The sequence below is a fragment of the Lepidochelys kempii genome, chromosome 8 (genome assembly GCF_965140265.1).
Source record: "Lepidochelys kempii isolate rLepKem1 chromosome 8, rLepKem1.hap2, whole genome shotgun sequence".
NCBI classification, from domain to species: domain Eukaryota; kingdom Metazoa; phylum Chordata; order Testudines; family Cheloniidae; genus Lepidochelys; species Lepidochelys kempii.
The window spans coordinates 44,222,195-44,243,615 of NC_133263.1; the positions used below are offsets into that span (position 1 = coordinate 44,222,195).

Consider the following 21,421-nt stretch of genomic DNA (forward strand, 5'->3'; position numbering starts at 1 on the left):
GAGGAGCGGCCGGCGGGAGGGGGACCCGGGCCCCTGGAGTGGGGGGGCTCTTACCTCCGACCCGGTACATGTTGGCAGCCATGCCCGGGCAGAGGGGTCTGGGCCGCTCCCGCCGCCGCTGCCTCCAGGTGCCGGATCCGCTGGAAAATGGAGGCTGGAGCGGCTGGGAGGGGGAGGGGGAAGGGAGCGAGGGAATTAAAGGGGCCGCGCCGGCCAGGGAGCGGGCGGCTGGACTGAGGCGGTGCGGGTCAGGGGCAGATCAGAGCCGGGGGGGCGGGGACTGTGCGGGCGGAGCGTGAGGAGCAGATTCGGGCCGAGGGGGGAAACGGGGGCAGATAAGAGCCGAGGGGCGGAATGCGAGGAGTAGGGGGGCAGATTAGAGCCGAGGGGCGGAAGGGGGGGGCAATGCGAGGGGTGGGGGGCGGACTAGAGCCGAGAGGGGAATGGGGGGGCAATGCGAGGAGTGGGGGGGGCAGATTAGAGCCGAGAGGGGAATGGGGGGCAATGCGAGGAGTGGGGGGGCAGATTAGAGCCGAGAGGGCAATGGGGGGGCAATGCGAGGAGTGGGGGGGCAGATTAGAGCCGAGAGGGCAATGCGAGGAGTGGGGGGGGCAGATTAGAGCCGAGAGGGCAATGGGGGGCAATGCGAGGAGTGGGGGGGCAGATTAGAGCCGAGAGGGCAATGGGGGGGCAATGCGAGGAGTGGGGGGGCAGATTAGAGCCGAGAGGGGAATGGGGGGCAATGCGAGGAGTGGGGGGGCAGATTAGAGCCGAGAGGGCAATGGGGGGGCAATGCGAGGAGTGGGGGGGCAGATTAGAGCCGAGGGGCGGAATGGGGGGGCAATGCGAGGAGTGGGGGTGGATTAGAGCCGAGGGGGGAATGGGGGGGGCAATGTGAGGAGTGGGGGCGGATTAGAGCTATGGGGGGTAGTGGGCAAAATTGGGAGGGCAAGGGCCAGAATGTGGGGGAGAGAAGGTAGGAGCTAAGTGGGAGTACGTGGGAGCCAGAGTGGGGAGAAGGAGTTGAGGGGAAGAGGCAGCGGGGGGCAGAGTGGGATATCAGAGGGAATTGGGGGATGGGGTAAGAAGAGCAAGGAAAAGGAGGCAGGAGAATGGAGCAAAGGAGTAGAGGCAATAGTGGTAGCCTTAGGCCTACTCATCCACTCAAAGGGCACCAGCTGCCATCCGCTGCTGTCGGTCAGATCACACCTGCTCCACGCCCTGCAGCAGACAGTGAGCAGTGCTCAGAGTTAAAGCAAGAACAGGTCTCTGCCCCTGTGTGAGGACGTTCCTCCTGAGGGAGGCAGCAATTCTGGTCAGCTGGGCTGGGGAAAGGGAACCCCTGCATGAGGGAGCACAGAGTTGGCAATGAGGAGAGGCACCCAAGAGATCCCTGAAGGGGGCAAGGGCTGCAGTAGAAACAATATGGTGATGATACTAAGCACTAAGGCTTTTGTCCATGCAGTTGTATTATACAACATCATTATTTTCCCAAGGCCTGACCAAGATAAGCCTCTAGCTGAAGGAGAACTGACTACATCACGATCCAGATGAGATGGAAGCAAAAGGAAAACATCAAGATGTATGAATGGAGGCTTGGGCTGAACCATCAATTGAAGGAGTATGCCTGACCTTTGCCAAAATGTACTGCTGCTTCATGGGCCTACTGGGTCGACAGGTGATCCTAGCCTATTATTAGATTTTTTATTTATTTTATATATAATCTATATCTCTGTATCTATCTTGCCACCAGCTGGGTACCGGACTAGGTGCTTGAAATAGAGTAAAACTCCAATGAACCAATTAAGGAATATTATGACCATGCAAGTAGAGTTCCTTCCTAAACTCAAGCAGTTAGTGTCATGTGACCATGAAAAAGTTCCTAAACCCAAGCAGTTAGCATCATGCCCCCACAGAAAAAGTTACTTTCTTCTAACACAGAACTGTATTAAACTAAAGAAAACAGAATTATTCCTAAAGTTGTTCTCTCTCCGTTTCCCTATAGTGCTTCTCCTACAACTGTCCTCAGCCTCCCCCTGCCTGGCTTTCTGCTACAGATTTAAGGAAACATATCCTCACATTTTCCCCACAGTGTAAACAAGGTAACAAAAAATGTAAAAAAAAAAAAAAAAAAAAATTAAAGACCCCAGCTTCACCTACAGTTAGGTCTTGTCTTCTGACCTTGAGGAGGGTTTTATCCAGTTGAGTCACTTGAATTTTCAAATACGAGAAAGAGAAAGTGCTGTTCAGTAGGATTCAACAGGATTACCTGCTTTCACTACGGCAGTGGTGATAGTACCATTGCAGATAGGGTCATGTCAGTCCTGCTGGGCTTGGAACCAGCTGAATATACTTCCTCTGTACCGAATTCCTTAATTAGTTTTGACCACATAGAATCGCTGTGTGCGGCTTGTTTCACTGTTAGGAGCTGGTGGTGTTCAGTACTTCTCATCGAATTTTTTTCAGGACTGAGTTTCCTAGTTTACTTTTGAGTAAGCTCCAGTCAGCATTCTGACAGTTAAAGAAGAAAGCCAAAACACCTTTTAGATTTGGCACCTCTCAGCTTCACATCCTTTGACCAGGGCCACTCAGACCTAAAATTTACCTCTGAGAATAGCAATGTTGTTCTTAGCTGTCAACCCACGAACAGCTGCCCTGAGTTAACTCTGATGACTAACATGGAGGTTTGCCCTACAGCTCAACAGAGCGAGTATGGGGTCTTTTTGTTGTAGAATTCGCTAATATGTACTGTTTTCTCTGCCACTGCATTCCTTTGTGGGTGGTGAAGTCTGGAGTTAATGTCCTTGATGCACTATATCCCCCAAAGTTGGAATTCAGAACTGGCAATTTATGGTCCATTGTCAGAAACTATTTCCAGATGTCAAATTGAGAAAAGATCTTTTTAACTTTGCTAAGCCCTGTTGACCAGTGGGTCTAGCACAGGGATGAGCAACCTGCGGGCTGAATCCTGAGGATACCTCCCCCGAACCTCCCATTGGCCGCTGTTCCCTGGGGCTGGGAGCTGCAGGGGGTGCTGCCTGCAGGCAAGGGCAGCACACGGAGCCCTCTGCCCTCCACCCATGGAGCACCACACATGGTGCCAGCCACTTCCAGGAGCAGTGCAGGGCCAGGGCAGGTAGGGAGTCTACCTTAGCCCGGCTGCCGGGCCAGAGCCTGCACCCTGAACCCAGCCTGCACCCCAATCTCTGCCCTGAGCCCCCTGCCACACCCCTCCTGCACTTCAACCCCTTACCCTGAGCCCCTTCCTGCACATTGCACCCCCTCCCACACCCCTTCCTGCACCCCAACCCTAGTTCATGGTCGTGCATGCAATTTCCCCATCCAGATGTGGTCCTCAGGCCAAAAAGTTTGCCCACCCCCAGTCTATCAAGAAGTAGACTTCTTACAAATCTAGAAAAACAGTGGTTACCAAACAGGCATGTCTCCTCTTCACACACATCTAGTTTTCTTTTCCAAAGCCTATCAGGTAGCCCTGTAGCAATGGGAAGTTCTTTGAGTTGTCTTTGTCGGGTCATTCTGCAAGATTCATGTTTTCACCCTACAGTGGGCCATCACACGGACATTAGGGCTCCTTCCAGCATTTCTGAGGGCCTAATATTCCTTATGTATCCTTTACAAAGACTGTAAGAACACACTACAAATGCTATACGTAATCAGACCTTCGTCTTCAGAAAGTTCACCTCTCATTATGTAAAAATCATAGACTGGATGCTAAACCTCTGATAAGTAACTAAGCCAACCATAACCGTGGTTTCTGGTGGTGCATCAGCGCAAGCAGCTATTTGAATCAGTTCTGTAGTGAGAGTGACTGGATATGCTAAGTAGCACATATGTGGGCGTCTACATCATCCCACACCTCTGGAGAAGCTGGGTGATTACTAGGGCTCCTCAGTGCAGTCTCAGTCACCTCTCTCGTCTTTCTAACAAGGTGGACAGTCACCTATGTGCCTATTCTGCAATACATTTATATCTCAAAACACATGAGCAATCTCTGGTATTTAATATGTATCTTGTTTAGGTCTATACTGTTTATTAAAAATACAAGCACTTTGTGGTCTGTCACCAACATGACATTATTAAGTTCACGCAAGTGGCCTGTGACTCTCTTACATGGCCACATGCCTGCTAAACATTCTCTCTCTTTGAGCACACCTGCTCTTGGAATCTGAATGCATAATAGGTCAAGATTTGCAAAGCCCTCTAGGTTATTTAGCCCTACAAATGCTCTGGGACTAAGTCTTCTAGTTGACTTGGAAAATTTCAAACCAGTATTTTTCTAAATCATATTCTAATTGCTCAATTTCCACCGATCTCTGTAACTAGAGTAACAACCCATCAATACCATAGCTACCAGCATCTGCAGAAAGAACTGTAGATCATAAAATACCAATATTGGGAATGTGGTCAGCAGATATTTTAAAACCCCACAAGTGTGCCTCTGTGCTTTATTCCAGATTCACACACACAGTTTTAAGCAATTCATAAAGGACTTGGCCTTTTGAGAATGATTAAGTATGAAGATTCTCCAGCATTCAGCCATATAGAGGAACTGCCCCAGTTCTGATACGTTGTAGGAGGCGACTTTTCAGCTATGGCTTTGTTTCGATTGCTAACCTCATCCCTTCTTTATCAATCCTATGTCCTCAGAACCATAGCCGGTTTGTCGTCACATATATCTTTATAATTTTATTCTCACATTCTCCGTAGCCTTCAGAACTTGCTTTAGCCTTAGGTTAAGTTGTTCCACAGACTTCCCTTACCTATGATGTCATCCACATAAATCTTCATTCCCTGCTGGCTGCATCGAATCTCGTTTCTCTTTGGATGATTTCTGAGATATTTGGAATGCTGAACAGGAGGCAGTGAAAGCCATATCTGCCAAGCAGCGATACAATTGTCGGCTTGTCACTGCCAGGAAAGAGCCGTACTTGCCAGACTCCTCTAGCTGTATCTAGTGAGAAGAATAGTATTGCATCTGATCATTTAGAAAGGAAGCCCCTAATTCTCCTCTTCAGTACAGCTATTTTGTGTTGCTCTGGTGGCACAACACAGCCAGAAAGCAGGCTTAACCATCTACCTGGGAATCCCCCAGGTGACACAGCGCTAGGGCAATGACTCTACACAGACTCCCCCATTTCCCTCCTACCCAAGGTTCCAGTGTAGGCGCATTTGGGCAATCCCCAGATGTTGGAACAACTTCTTGGGGTTATAAGCAGCAGGGTGTCGTTGACACCAACTTAGACTGCTGTATGTTGCACCAGGAACTAAAGTGGCCCTGAGCCAACTCCACAAGAAAGAGGCTGCAAAGGTGATGAAAACTTAAGCCACCTTTCTCCCCAACTTCTCACCCTCCCTGGTCCTGTATCAAATGAGAAGAATATACCTCTCCCCTCATCCCCAGTTTTATTTAGCTTCGTCTGTACAAATAAAGGTATGCCCCTATCTTTTCATAATAGGCACTCTAGCTGCACAGCACTCTGTTGTCTCAGTAATGCACGATCACAGTATTCTCTCCTATTGCTCATTCTGAGAAACAGTGGGATTTCTTCTGTGCATTTGTGTTGGGCCTTTCTGAACAGATGTGGCTTAGTCTAGGTGGGTATGGGCAATGGGCCCTATAACAAAAGTGGTCCCCCTACACACACTCACACAGACACCTTGCTGTTGTAGCTAGTATTGGCTTTAAATTGCCCAGACAACTTATGTCTCCCCGCACTAACGAACAGGACCCTGAGTTGCTCTAACTTAACTGTAACGATCTTATAAATCCTTACAACTCATCTCCACCCCTGAATTAGTTTTTAATTTAACACTAGTGCAGCTCTTGACTTTAACAGCACCACTCTGTTTATAAGTGCTGTATTTGGATACAGATCCCAGGAAATCAGCATCACCAATCACAGTGCTTGGGCAATCTACCCAATAATTGCATGTCCATCACAAACTGATACTTCACTGTTCCTCCCCTTTCCCCAATCATTAAGCTATTTAACACCACCAGTCCTCCTGGTACAGATGCTTGTGGGCACCCATTAACCTCTTTTCAAGTTGCAAATGATTTTTGTTACTACTCTTCGATTCCTACTTCCTGGCTGATTTCTAATCCTTGACAAACACCATCTGTGGATCATATTCCCTTTCACTATCGGGCTCTGGACAGAGCCCTACATCCATTCCCCTCCAGTGAAGATAGAACAACTCTCATCTACATCATGTCAGCTCCATCTTGGACTGCTGCAGTGTGCTCTACTTGTGACTACTTCTAAAGTCCACTTGGGAGTTCCTTCGAATAGAGGACACAGCTGCCCATCTCCAGAGAGTCACAGGCAACATGGATAGATAACACCTATACTCAAGTCTCTGCCCTGGCTTTCTTGCTTCCAGCTGCAGCTCAGTGGGGGGGTCTTGTTATCTGAGAGGTGCCTCTCACTCCATACTCCACACTCCACCATGGCAGTTAAAATCAGTGGAGATGTTGTCACCATAAGTTCCCAGAGCTGAACTTGCTTATCTGAAAGAACCTGAGCTTTCAGTAAAATGCAAGATAAGGTTATTTGGTTTAGTTTTTATATGAGTTTTGTTACCATACATTGGACCAGGGGTCGGCAACCTTTCAGAAGTGGTGTGGTGAGTCTTCATTTATTCACTCACTCTAATTTAAGGTTTCGAGTGTCAGTAATACATTTTACTGTTTTTAAAAGTTCTCTTTCTAGAAGTATATAATATATAACTAAACTATTGTTGTAGGTAAAAGTAAATAAGGTTTTTAAAATGTTTAAGAAGCTTCATTTAAAATTAAATTAAAATGCAGAGCCCCCTAGACCGGTGGCCAGGACCCGAGCAGTGTGAGTGCCACTGAAAATCAGCTTGCCACGGGCCGGTGCAAGGATATTTTGCGCCCTAGGCGAAACTTCCACCTTGTAGCCCCCGCCGCACATTGGTTCATTGAGGGGCAAATCCCAATGAGGCTTTAGAGACCCCGGGGGCCAGCTGTGCCCAGGGGCTGGTCCCCAGACCAGGTTCCACCCTCCCCACCCCCTGACTCCTGTGGAGGCTGCACAGCCCCCCATCCCCCTCCCCCATGAACCCTCCCTCCCCACCCCACCCCGGCAGCCCCCACCCCGAGTCCACTCACTGGCTTTGCCAAGCTTGGGCCACTGCAGCAGCTTGGCAGGGAGGAGCCGTCTTCCGGAGGCACCAGAGAGCCAGAGCGTCCTGCTTGCGGCAGCAGCGAGCCCCAGCCATGGAGGAGCCAGCGCAGAGCAGGGGGGCAGAAACCCTCCAAAGGTGGTGGCGCTGCTAGAGGGGGCAGCCGTGCCCCTCCTGCCCAGGCTGCGACCCGGCAACCCCCCCAGGGGCTCCTGCAGGCTACAGCCGATGCATGCGGGCGACGGCCCCCATGCGCCCCCCAGCTTCCCTCTTGCCTAGGATTACCATATTTCAACAAGCAAAAAAGAGGACGGGGAGAGCCCCACCCTAGCCCTGCCCCCATCCACTCCCTCCCACTTCCCACCCCCTGACTGCCCCCCTCAGTACCCTCAACCCTGCCTCTTTTCCCCTAACTGCCACCCAGAACCCCACCCCCTACCTAAGCCTCCCTGTTCCTTGTCCCCTAACTGCCCCCTCCTGAGCCCCCCCCACCCTAACTTCCCCCCAGCACACTACCCGCTATCTGTCCCGACTGCCCCAATCCTTATCTACACCCCCGCCTCCAGACAGACCCCCGTTACTCCCACACCCCATCCAACCACTCCCTACCCCCTGACAGCCCCCCCAGAACTCCTGACCCATCCAACCCTCCCCCTGCTCCCTGACTGCCCCCCGGCCAGGATTTCCCTTACTATACCCATGCCTGTCAGACCAAGGGGTGTGCCTGCTCAGGCTGCAGCCCCCATGCACCTCCCAGCTCCCCCCTGGCCGTGCTCGGGCTCTGCAGCTCCCGGGCGTGTGAGCCGCCGCTGCCCCTCCAGGAGCGGGCTCAGGGCCCCGTGCCTCATCAGCGGCTCACATGCCCGGGAGCTGCAGAGCCCGAGCGTGGCGAGGGTGGAGCCAGGGGACACACAGGGGCCGCCGCCCACATGCATCTGCTGCGGCCTGCAGGAGCCCCCGAGGGGTGCGCCCCCCTGGCAGCACCACTGTCTTTGCAGGGCTGCTGCCCCCCTGAACTGTGGCGGCTCCTCTATGGTTGGGGCTCGCCGCCCCCGCAAGCCAACGCTGTGGCTCTCTGGTGCCTCCGGAAGGCGGCTCCTCCCTGCCGAGCCAGGGCATTGCTTTTTGGCACCCCCAACCACTTGGCACCCTAGGCGACTGCCTAGTTTGCCTAGTGGTTGCACCAGCCTTCCTTGCGTGCCACCTTTGGCACACATGTGATAGGTTGCCTACCCCTGCATTGGACATTTGCTCCTGGAAAAGTAATAGTATTGTTGCTAATATCCACTTAACCTACTGCTGGTACTGTACACCTAGTACAACTCCTGTAAGCAGTAGCAGTGGGTGAGAGCAGTGTTCATTTTGGGCAGTTTTATGTCAGCTATTTGTTAAAATTCTGCAATAAAACTCCTAGCTGGCATGACAAGAAGTGGTTAATACTTTTTAGCAAGCACATGATTACTCGTCATACCAGTAGATAAGGCTGCATAATAGCATGCAGTCTAAATACCTGTTTGCATAGTTTTCTAATACAATTAGCTATGGTGCTCATGTTTTCCATACTTGATATGTGCCCAAAGGTGATTGATTATTGGGGGAGAAGGGGCTGTCTTAAAATCTGACTACCTTGTGTTCCATCTAGATAAAGTGCCACTGCTCAGCCATTTCTAAATTAAATCTGACCTGTAAAGAACACAGAAAAAAAATGGTTAGATAGTAAGTTACATGTGATCGAAAAAAATCACTTCGGCGCATGCTCAATGTCCATCTTCAGGATCGTTTTGTTTTTGCTAACAAAACCTTGTCTCATTAAATGACATCACAATTCATATTGTATCTGAACATGCATCAGGCGGTTAGGTTGCTTCTCTCAGGCTGCTGGTGGAACTGATCGTTTGTTTCCATAGGACACAGAAAAATCCTCCCAAAGATTCTCAAAACAGTGGTCACTGGGCACTTGCTAGCAGGAAATGAAGAGGTAGCAGGTCACATGGTGCTGGCTCCTCCTCCTTTCCAGATGCTGAATTGCTTTAAAATACAGGGCACCCCACCCTCCCAAAAAAAGCATGAAATACTTCCCTGATATTTTCCATGTACAACAATAAGTGCAGTTATCACAAGGATGTTATACAATTGCAAATGAGAGGAGCTGGTCCCTGTGCTTATCAATGGAAGGGAAGGCTGTTCTTGGGCTAGAGGATTCCCCTGCTGGGCTGTGGGACAGGGCAAAGGGCCTGGCCCAGTATTTGTCATTAAAGCTCTGTTGACAGAAAACATTCTGTTGAGACCTTGCATATGGAGTCTCATGTGTGTGAATCTTTTGAAAGGAAAAAACCTTTGCATCTGGCCTCTTTCATAGAGAAAATGAACATCTGCACCTCCTGGGGAAGGACTACTTTGTGGATAAGCATTAGACAAAAAAATACCTTCTCTCTGAGAGCCCTTTCCAGAGTGAACTCTAGACCTGAAACCTTTCCACAGGGAAAACCGTGCATGCACAACAAGGTGTTTTGTGTGGAGAAAGCTTTCAGATACATTGACTCTGGCCAATTAACGGCAGCACCTTTGTTCTGCATTGGCCTCCATATCCCTCCTTCCATCACACCCCTCAGGCAGAACCAAGCTTATGGTCTCTGCAGTACATGCCCTCCCTCCTGACCCCATCCCTGTTCCTTCTCACTACCCCCACGACAGTTGTCCATTCATTGTTCTAAGGCACATATCATTTCATGCTGAATGTCTGGACTACAGCAGCAGAGAGCGAGTGTGTACTGACTTTTGGATGGAAAACGGAGGGCAACGAAATTGATCAGGGGCTGGGCACATGACTTACGAGGAGAGGCTGAGGGAATTGGGTTTGTTTAGTCTGCAGAAGAGAAGAGTGTGGGGGGGGGGATTTGATAGCAGCCTTCAACTACCTGAAGGGGGGTTCCAAAGAGGTTGGCGCTCGGCAGTTCTCAGTGGTGGCAGATGACAGAACAAAGAGCAATGGTCTCAAGTTGCAGTGGGGGACATCTATGTTGGATATTAGAAAACACTACTTCACTAGGAGGGTGGTGAATGAGTTACCTAGGGAGGTGGTGGAATCTCCACCCTTAGAGGTTTTTAAGGCCCGGCTTGAGAAATCATCCCAGTTAAGGCTTTAATTGGTGTTGGTCCTGCTTTGGGTGGGAGTTTGGACTGGATGACTTCCTGAGATCTCTTCCAACTCTTATCTTCTATGATTCTATGAAAGGCCTGGCCACCAGAAGGGAGAGGACCAGGCACACTTCAGTTCAGGATATTTTTAAATGTCTAAGCCAATAGGCACTGAACTCTTCATCACTTACACTATATCCAAAGTGAGACAGAGAACTGGACCAAAAAGCCAGAACTCTGATTTGGACTCCATATATGGTGTACATCCAGGGAAGAATCATGGCTGGCATTTTCAGGAAACCCAACTCCCACTGAATTTTAATGTGTTTTGGTGCCTAAATCCCTTATGCTCCTTTGAAAATCTCTGCTCACATGATTTAGGCTTGAGCCAGTCATCAAATTTCAAGGGACTACAGCTTTCACACTCTTACAGGCAATGTTGAGAATTTGAACCCCAGACCTGAATTTAAGGTCTTGTCTACTTGAGGAAGATGCCCCAGTTTAACATAAGGTGTAAATTTAACCTGATTTAGTTAAGTTGGTGGAAACCCTGTGTGTATGGATACTTATTTTGGTTTTAGAAAGTCTTGTTGCAGTTAAGCTGAAATTTCATAGAACCATAGGGTTAGAAGGGACCGCAAGGGTCTAATCCCCTGCCAAGATGCAGGACTTGTATCTAAACTATCCTAGACAGATGGTGATCCAGCCTCCTTTTGAAAACCTCCCATGAAGGAGTTTTCACAACCTCCCTAGGTAGTCTCTTCCATTGTCCTACTGTTCTTACAGTTAGGAAGTTTATCCTGAGATTTAATCTAAATCTGCTGTGCCATAGTTTGTTCCGTATGACTTAAGCTAAACTGGAAAAAAAAAAAAACAACATTCTTATACTGAAAAAATAGTAGCCTAGATAGCTGTTGTCTAGCATTTTTGATCAGTAGGTCTCAACACACTTTACAAAGGAGATCAATATCATCATCCTCATTTTATAGATGGCGAAACTGAGGCACAGAGCAGTTAAGTGGCTTGCCAAAGATCACCCAACAGTCCAGTGACAGCAGGGAATAGAATCAGGTCTCCTGAATCCCAGTCCAGTGCTCTATGTCCTAGGTCACACAGGGGTTTATACAAATTTAACTAAATCTGTTTTAAAACCTGGGAAAGTTGCACGGTTTTAACTTAAATGTTTAGACAGACTGCTTTATCAACAAGACATTGTGTTGGAGCCTATGTCCCCCATGTGAAGGATTTTATAAGTTAGTCTGAAGAAATATTTTATATGATTTAAAAGGTACCACCTTCTCCATCTCAGATGGTTTGCCCAAGATTTAATCTCAGGACCCCTGGCAACCAAGGACCCCTGACACAAGTTGCTCCCTCTCAAAAGAATGAGACCCGTTTTTCAACTGCATACGTTCAATACTGGCTATGTGTGCTCCTCAGTTAGCTTCGGCAGCAGCAACCTTTGGCCTTGTGTAGCTTCAGTGAATTACACACTGCCTACAATCTTGTAAGTAAACTGGAGATAATTAGAGAAAACGAACATCACTTTCACCTGTGAGTAGCCAAGGTGGAGGTTCCTTTGTTATAAGTCCTATTTTGATTCCACTTGAACAGTACCAGAACTAACTCCATCCACCTGAAATTTTGGTCATACACCTCTGCTGGAGAAGTTTTAAAATGTGCTTTTGCAAGTGTGAGGCTTGTTGGACAACATATTCTTGATTTGTACATCTGAGAAAGCCAAGTGATTTCAACATTTTGAAAACTTCTTCATTTTTTGTTGTCATGGGAATATTGTACCTTGGAAACAGCTTGGAAAGTGGTGTCCTCCATGAGGTCTGGTGTCTTTTACAATGTTTTGCAGTGTTTCGGGAATTACTCTTCGAAGGGGTTTATATATTTTCCCCAATTCTCAGCACTCCATGAGCATCCTGGAGACTTTAGAAGCTGTCCAGGTGAAACCCTAAAAAACAAAGCAAGCAATCTAGACCATTTCCTTGTGAAGAATCTTCAATGCAGACTGCCAAGAGGACTTCAGTTCATTTTTCATTCAGAAAATCCAGGATTTCCCCCATCACACACACACACCTAGCTGTACTTTTGCTCCCCTCCATGTCAGTCAATGCTTGACAGACCTCCATATTCATTTCCTATACCTTGTAGCTAGCAATTTCTCCTTCCTCTCACCTCATGCCAGGAAGCAAAGGTGAGTGAGTTTTCTACAGCCGATATCATTGGCTCTGTCAGCAGCACCATTCAGAAAACGGCCATGACCCCTTCTGTGACTGAATACACCTCTGTATTCACACCTTGCATAGTAGTGTAATACTCTTTGTACAAGGTAGACTTTGTAAGGTATCATCTGAAAACTCAATTTGCTGGTTGGTATTGTCCTGATAAAATGTGTGTAGCAACACTATATGTTAAATTAAAAGATTCCCCTGTATGATGTTATTAACCCATGTTCCAAACCCTACAGCCCTGCCCAGGCAGAAGTCAGGTCTGTCCTAAACAAAGGAAGGATTATGTGCTTGCCTTAATTTGCATTTGGGTAGTAAACAGAGTCATCGAGCAGTAAAGAAAAACAAAGAAAGCTCTAACAGGTGAAAAAAGTCAGCACGGAACATAGAATTGTAGAATATCATGGTTGGAAGGGACCTCAGGTGGTCATCTAGTCCAACCCTCTGCTCAAAGCAGGACCAACCCCAACTAAATCATCCCAGCCAGGGCTTTGTCAAGCCTGACCTTAAAAACCTTTAAGGAAGCAGATTCCATCACCTCCCTAGGTAACCCATTGCAGTGTTTCACCATCCTCCTAGTGAAAAACTTTTTCCTAATATCCAACCTAAACCACCCCCACTGCAACTTGAGACCAGGACTCCTCGTTCTGTCATCTGCTACCACTGAGAACAGTCTAGATCCATCCTCTTTGGAACCCCCTTTCAGGTAGTTGAAAGTAGCTATCCAATGCCCCCTCATTCTTCTCTTCCGCAGACTAAACAATCCCAATTCCCTCAGCCTATCCTCCTAAGTCATGTGCTCCAGCCCCCTAATTATTTTTGTTGCCCTCCGCTGGACGCTTTCCAATTTTTCCACATCCTCCTTGTAGTGCGGGGCCCAAAACTGGACACAGTACTTCAGATGAGGCCTCACCAGTGGCGAATAAAGGGGAACGATCATGTCCCTCGGTCTGCTGGCAATGCTCCTACTTAAATAGCCCAAAATGCCATTGGCATTCTTGGCAACAAGGGCACACTGTTGACTCATATCCGGCTTCTCATCCACTGTAACCCCAGGTCCTTTTCTGCAGAACTGCTGCCTAGCCACTCGGTCCCTAGTCTGTAGCGGTGCATGGGATTCTTCCATCCTAAGTGCAGGACTCTGCACTTGTCCTTGTTGAACCTCTTCAGATTTCTTTTGGCCCAATCCTCTAATTTGTCTAGGGCCCTCTGTATACTATCCCTACCCTCCAGCGTATCTACCTCTCCTCCCAGTTTACTGTCATCTGCAAACTTGCAGAGGGTGCAATCCACGCCAGCCTCCAGATCATTAATGAAGATATTGAACAAAACTGGCCCCAGGACCGACCCTTGGGGCACTCCACTTGATACCAGCTGCCAACTAGACATGGAGCCATTGATCACTACCCGTTGAGCCCGACAATCTAGCCAACTTTCTATCCATCTTATAGTCCATTCATCCAGCCCATACTTTAACTTGCTGGCAAGAATACTGGGGGAGATTGTATCAAAAGCTTTGCTAAAGTCAAGGAATAACACATCCTCTTCTTTCCCCTCATCCACAGAGCCAGTTATCTCATCATAGAAGTCAATTAGATTAGTCAGGCATGACTTGTCCTTGGTGAATCCATGCTGACTGTTCCTGATCACTTTCCTCTAAGTGCTTCAGAATTGATTCCTTGAGGACCTGCTCCATGATTTTTCCAGGGACTGAGGTGAGGCTGACTGGCCTGTAGTTCCCCAGATGCTCCTCCTTCCCTTTTTTTAAAGATGAGCACCACATTAGCCTGTTTCCCAGTCATCCGGGACCTCCCCAGATATCCGGGACCTCCCCAGATCGCCATGAATTTTCAAAGATAATAGCCAATGGCTCTGCAATCACATCCGCCAACTCCTTTAGCACCCTCGGATGCAGTGCATCTGGCCCCATGGACTTGTGCTCATCCAGCTTTTCTAAATAATCCCGAACCACTTCTTTCTCCACAGAGGGCTGGTCACCTCCTCCCCATACTGTGCTTCCCACTGCAGTAGTCTGGCAGCTGACCTTGTTCGTGAAGACAGAGGCAAAAAAAGCATTGAGTACATTAGCTTTTTCCACATCCTCTGTCACTAGGTTGCCTCCCTCATTCACTAAGGGGCCCACACTTTCCTTGACCTTCTTCTTGTTGCTAACATACCTGTAGAAACCCTTCTTGTTACTCTTAACATCCCTTGCTTGCTGCAAGTCCAAGTGTGATTTAGCCTTCCTGATTTCACTCCTGCATGCCTGAGCAATACTTCTATACTCCTCCCTGGTCATTTGTCCAATCTTCCACTTCTTGTAAGCTTCTTTTTCGTGTTTAAGATCAGCAAGGATTTCACTGTTGAGCCAAGCTGGTCACCTGCCATATTTACTATTCTTTCTACACATCAGGATGGTTTGTCTCCTGGTGCTCTGATGGAAATGTTTTACAAGAAGGTAACAAACTATAAAACGGAGGACCACCACTCCAAGGCACCTCTCTCTCTCTCCCTGTCTGCCTTTGGCATTGCACCGAAGATGACGAAGGAGAACCACCATTGGATTCTGGGGCGGAGGGATCTTGACCTGAAGAGTTTGGTCAGTAACCTTGCTGGAAGCATATGGTGAGAAATTTTTCTTGAATCTCATATAGTTTGCTAAGTTAGCACTAGAAAGTGTTTTATCTATTTTTCTTGTAACCATTTCTGTCTTCTATGCCTCTTTTACTTGTACTCACAATCTCTCTCTCTTTGTAGTTAACAACTTTGTTTTACTGTCTTATCTAATTCAGTGTGCCTAAGTTGAAGTGTCTGGGTAACTCCATTTAAAGTAATAAGCAGATATATTATTCCCTTAAAGGAATAATGAACTTAAAATATTTGTCCTCTCTAGGAGATGGCTGGGCAGTATAGGACATACATTTCTGACAGAAGATCCAGGACTGGGGCTGCGTTGGGGTCACCCTGTAGTATAACCAAGGCTGGTGAGAGCCAGGGTGTAGCTGGCAGGCTGCAGTTACACACAGACAGTGTGTGGCTTGCATATGGGAAGGCTGTTTGTGAGTGGCCCAGGTGGGAACTACTTCAGCAAGCCATTGTAAGGCGCCCAAGGTTGCAGGACAGGGGTGATGCAGCCCTCCGTGGTCTGAATTTTACCCCAGTATGTCATATCCTCCCTTTGACACCTGAGTCAACATAAAGTAGCCTACTCCTCCTAGAGGAGACAAAGTCCTAACAGAAGGGAAGGGAAAAACCCTTTCAGGTAATTCTGGGTGCCAAGGAACCTGGCCTAAAACGTGCACCCTGCTCTGCCTGGACAGGGAGGGTCAAGCATCCTCCTCCATCCCCAGTAAATGTCAAACTTTGTCAGACATGGCTCTCTAGTCCAGCACAATGAGAACAGCAGGTGCAGTGCCTTAAGCATCCAGACTAGATGGGCTTTATTGCAACACAAATACTCCATGGTATTTAATGTGTTTTATTCCATCACAAAAACAACCCATTATAGAGGGACATTAAGGCTGCAGAGTGAAGTACTCATAGTCAAATCGCTAGTGTTAAGGTGACCCATGCAGCTCCTGTCCCCGATTCACTCAATATGCAAATTGGATGATACAGAATAACTTACTAAACAATGAGGATCAAAAAAAAACAAAAAAACAAACCACCAATTGACACATGGCTAGAAATGGCTAAACATCCTGCAAAATAAATAACCCTCAAAAGACGTGGGGAGATGATGTTTGTGTATTTACATATGTATGAGGAGGGTCAACAATGTAATTAACAATCCCTGTCTATGCACCGCTACAGACTAGGGACCAAATGGCTAGGCAGCAGTTCTGCAGAAAAGGACCTAGGGGCTACAGTGGACGAGAAGCTGGATATGAGTCAACAGTGTGCTCTTGTTGCCAAGAAGGCCAATGGCATTTTGGGATGTATAAGTAGGGGCATTGCCAGCAGATCGAGGGATGTGATTGTTCCCCTCTATTCGACACTGGTGAGGCCTCATCTGGAGTACTGTGTCCAGTTTTGGGCCCCACACTACAAGAAGGATGGGGAAAAATTGGAAAGCATCCAGCAGAGGGCAATAAAAATGGATTAGGGGACTAGAACACATGACTTATGAGGAGAGGCTGAGGGAACTGGGATTGTTTAGTCTGCGGAAGAGAAGACCGAGGGGGGATTGGATAGCTGCTTTGAACTACCTGAAAGGGGGTTCCAAAGAGGATGGATCTAAACTGTTCTCAGTGGCAGCAGATGACAGAACGAGGAGTCATGGTCTCAAGTTGCAGTGGGGGTGGTTTAGGTTGGATATTAGGAAAGTTTTTCACTAGGAGGGTGGTGAAACACTTCAATGGGTTACCTAGGGAGGTGGAGGAATCTCCTTCCTAAGAAGTTTTTAAGGTCAGGCTTGACAAAGCTCTGGCTGGGATGATTTAGCTGGGGATTGGTCCTGCTTTGAGCAGGGGGTTGGACTAGATGACCTCCTGAGGTCCCTTCCAACCCTGATATGCTAGGATTCTATATATTCTGATAATTCAAAGGTCAAAAGAACATCCTATCATTTGAATGAATTGTAAACACAGGATATCTCTGTATTCATCTCTTTGAAAGGTATGGCAAATAACCTGAATGGTGGAAGAACAAGCAAATTGCCTTATGTTAATTCTACAGCTAAGTACCGGTGACAGACCCCCTTCAAAGTCATGCTAATTACCTTTTGAACTCTCAACTTGTCAAAAGACATGAAATTGTATAAAAGATCCTTGGGTCCTGATTCTGTCATCTCAGATCTGCTTCGGCTTCATCAGGGGGAGTTTGAGTCACAAAACTGAGGTCCCAGTTATACTGGTACACCCTGAATAAGATATTTGGACATTGGACTATAACCTGTGAACTATTTCTGAAAGAACTCATTGCAACTACAAAGCTCACCCTCTCTGCTATGAATCTGAACTTCAATGAATTGAACTCATGTCCGTATGTATATTGATCTTTATTAAAAAAGAAAAGTGAGAGGGTTTGGAAAAAGTTTAGTTTATGTAATAAGAATTGGCTTTAACGTGAATTTGGGTAATATCTGGAATATTCAATAACTTGGGGGGGGGGGGGAGAACGTGTCCAATCCTTTGGGATTAGTAGAACCTTCTCTTCTATATGATGAAACAAAATTTACAGAAATTTTCATCATATTTGATGTGGGTACCTGGATGGAGGCCTGAGGCTGGATCACTTTAAGGGAACAGTGTTGTTTGGACTTCTGAGTAACCAGTAAGGTAATAAAGAAGCTGTTTTATGCTGTCTTGGTAAATCTAAGTACTGGAATATCCACCAGCTTTATGGGGATTGTCTGCCCCATTCTTTGCAGTTCACCCTAATTGAGTGACCATATCTGGCCCCCCACTAGGATCCCGGTCACATCAATATTGACCAGCTGCCTCATTCAACACGCACTGTCCAATGTACGTGCGGCATGAGCCACCACCTCTCCCTGAGCAACATCACACTGTCTGAGCTTTGTTCAGTCACCATTCCCATCCAGGAACTCTAGTTCTTCCAATCAGACAAAAGAAACTGTTGTAGCAGCAGCAGCAGCAGCTATCTGTATGCTATGTATAACCTGTATGTTCAAAAGGTCTGTTACACCTTCCCCCGCCCTTTTGTCTCCTCTCCCTCTTTGAATATCTGTGAAGTGGCTTTCCCCCTCCCCCCTGGAATGCTTGTGGGATGAATGGGCTGCTTGAACAGCAGGAAGATCAGAAGAGCTCCCAGGTACACAAGGTGTCTGGACTCTAATTAGGCAGTACTCTCACACCTAATGCACGGACACTGCACGGGCACTGGCCAAGGTGGAATGTGACCAACCAGACGCAGCCAAGTCATCTCTAGTTGCAGGCCACGAGGAGCAGGTCCTTTAAAGGGGAAGGGGCCATGCGCTCAGGAGTGTGCTCACAAGCTTGTACCTCCCATGAAGGCCCTTCACCTGGACCGCCTGGCCAATGGTTCACGGCGTTGCATTCCATCGTGCCTCAGGAAGACTTACCTTCATCACACCATCCATCATTGCGCTGTGGGACACTTGCCTTGAAGAATCCTGACATCTCCAGTGCTGTGCCTGACCTGGGAGCGTGAGTATGTGAGTGTGACCCCCACCCCCTTCTTCTGAGCTTAGCTATCAGTATAATAAACGTGCCGCTTTCTGCCAAACTCTGGTGGGTCATTAGTCCTCCCTAAGCTTACTAGCTGGCCCAATTTCAGGTAACAGAAACAATACCATGTGACTTAGAAGACCAATCACTTAGCCAGAATTATGGAGGGCAAACACCAGCAGACATTGCAGAGGAATCCATAGGCAAGTATTTGTTCATAGCCACAAGTCATAATTATTACAGACACATTTTGTGGGTACCTTGCACACAGAGAAATAGACTAAACTAGTCTGATTGGCTATTCATTGCACAGTTGAAACTAGCTCTTGCCGAACACCATTCACATTGTTTTTTCGATCCGGGGCCAGAACCTCCGCTGGTACAAATCAGAATAGTACATTGCCTGACGCAGAACTATGCCAATAAACAGCAGCTGAGGCTCAGGCCCTGTATTTAGTCCATCACCTCTTATTCTGACACCTCAGTCAGACACCTGAAAACAGGAGCTCTAGGCCGAGCATCTCCCCAACAGCCTCTGTAGCAAAGGTTGATGCAGAGAAGTCCATTAACATCTTAGCAGAGTCCTCATCTCCCTTACTTGCTTATGTTACTGCCTGGGAGCCCGCTGATTCCAGTGACTCATGGCTTCCTGTTTCTCATTTACATACAACATTTCCTGTTATGTTCTGGGGTGTTTGCTCTCCCGGTTGTTTCTTCTTTCTCCCCTCCTCCATCTTACAACCTACTCAGCATACCCCGTGGTCAATGGGAATTCTGGAGCCAACATTTCCAATATGGGTCTCTGACTGCGGGTTCTGCATTTTGTTGGGATTGGGCACACACACTGTCCATTTCACAAGGGGGTGCGATTCTCAGCTGCACTCAATAAACACAGCTGAGAGGGGGAAGCTGCCAGTTCTGCATTGCCCTTCCCCTGGTGTAGGTTACAGCTGCTACTCTTCCCCACCCCAACAACAAAAGTGATTACGGCTTCCCAGTTCACTGGAGTGGGACCAGAACTGACCGGCTGTAGCCTCCAGACGCAGTACCATGAGCCAAGGGAGCACTCCAGTGTTGTCATGACAGCAAGCATGGTCATCGTCCTTTTTATACCATCAATAGCTTACTTGGAGCATTGGAGATGATCATCTAGCCTGGCTGAAGCAACTCTGGGGACTGGGCACATCCGTGAACATTTAATGACTGAGACCGACCCCCGGCACAATGACACTCTTTAGGAGCACACATGGCAAGCTTACAAAGGACTCTCTGGCTCAGGCAGAGAACACAGTTTCAAATGCTCAGAGCTCAGTTAAACAAATTCAGTTTCTGCTGAATGAAGTCAGATAGTCTCTAAGGTGCCACAAGTACTCCTTTATCTTTCTCCTCCTGAAAACTAACCAATTTATTTGAGCATAAGCTTTCGTGAGCTACAGCTCACTTCATCGGATGCATACTGTGGAAAGTGTAGAAGATGATCTTTTTATACACACAGAGCATGAAAAAATACCTCCCCCCACCCCACCCCACCCCACTCTCCTGCTGGTAATAGCTTATCTAAAGTGACCACTCTCCTTACAATGTGTATGATTGGAAATGGCCCACCTTGATTATCATACACATTGTAAGGAGAGTGGTCACTTTAGATAAGCTATTACCAGCAGGAGAGTGGGTGGGGTGGGGTGGGGGGAGGTATTTTTTCATGCTCTGTGTGTATAAAAAGATCTTCTACACTTTCCACAGTATGCATCCGATGAAGTAAGCTGTAGCTCACGAAAGCTTATGCTCAAATAAATTGGTTAGTCTCTAAGGTGCCACAAGTACTCCTTTTTCTTTTTGCGAATACAGACTAACACGGCTGTTACTCTGAAACCTGTCATTATGCAAGGCACTGCATTTAGCCGTATGGAGTGGAAATCTATCAACTGCATGAAAAAACTTGTACAGATACAGACAGACGTCATCTTCCTTTCCAAATGCAAACAGATGGACATCGTACCAAAAGGACTGAAGGTAAAAAATCCATCACAATCTACATACCACACAGACTATGCTGACAGCTTGTGCCACACGCTCTCAAAGAAACTGCGGAACCACCTGATCAACATCCTCTACAGCAATCGGGGAAAGATAAAGAATGAGCTCTCAAAAATGGATACACTCATAAAAAACCAACCTTCCACACAAACTTCCTAGTGGCTGGACTTTACTAAAACTAGACAAGCCATTTACAACACACACACTGCTTCTCTACAAAAGAAAAAGGACACTAAACTTTCTAAACTACTACATGGGCCACAGCAATGGTTCCCTCAACCCACCCAGCAATATTGTTAACCTATCCAACTATACTCTTAGCCCAGCAGAAGCAGCTGTCCTATCTCGGGGCCTCTCTGTCTGCCCCTCCACTCTCACGAACACGATACAGTTCTGTGGTGACCTAGAATCCTATTTTCGACGTCTCCGACTCAAGGAATATTTCCAACATACCTCTGAACAACATACTAATCCACAGAGACCTCCCTACCAACACTACAAAAAGAAGGATTCTAGGTGGACTCCTCCTGAAGGTCGAGACAGCAGACTGGACTTCTACATAGAGTGCTTCCACCAATGTGCACGGGCTGAATTTGTGGAAAAGCAGCATCACTTGCCCCATAACCTCAGCCGTGTGGAACACAATGCCATCCACAGGCTTAGAAACAACTCTGACATCGTAAT

General features: G+C 47.5%; 2 protein-coding genes and 1 long non-coding RNA gene across 8 annotated transcripts in view; 1 reads left to right on the forward strand and 2 right to left on the reverse strand.

Annotated features, from left to right (window-relative positions):
• The window catches only part of MTA1 (metastasis associated 1), a 145,776-nt gene extending 145,560 nt beyond the window's left edge, over positions 1-216 (reverse strand). For all 4 annotated transcript variants that reach the window (XM_073356262.1, XM_073356261.1, XM_073356265.1 and 1 more), the window contains exon 1: positions 55-216. In XM_073356262.1, the coding sequence (XP_073212363.1) occupies positions 55-82 (28 nt within the window). In that variant the 5' untranslated portion in view covers positions 83-216. The remainder of the gene's footprint in view (positions 1-54) is intronic.
• On the forward strand, positions 5-20,108 carry LOC140915833 (uncharacterized). Of its 2 annotated transcripts, none has more exons than XR_012160292.1 (5): positions 5-128; positions 1,497-1,678; positions 2,006-2,102; positions 14,962-15,173; positions 17,166-20,108. It is a non-coding gene; the product is annotated as an uncharacterized lncRNA (long non-coding RNA). The 2 variants fall into 2 exon arrangements; XR_012160293.1 differs by lacking the exon at positions 5-128 and adding an exon at positions 1,085-1,233.
• The window catches only part of PACS2 (phosphofurin acidic cluster sorting protein 2), a 209,295-nt gene continuing 196,594 nt past the window's right edge, over positions 8,721-21,421 (reverse strand). Inside the window, exons 24-25 of one of the 2 annotated variants that reach the window (XR_012160291.1) lie at positions 12,109-12,271; positions 8,721-8,853 (exon numbers count right to left, since the gene is read on the reverse strand). Coding sequence is in view for 1 of the 2 variants with exons in the window: in XM_073356257.1 (XP_073212358.1) it covers positions 12,249-12,271 (23 nt within the window). In the remaining variant the exon portion in view is untranslated. Of the gene's footprint in view, positions 8,854-11,194; positions 12,272-21,421 lie in introns of those variants that run through there. The other variant, XM_073356257.1, reaches the window with a different exon arrangement.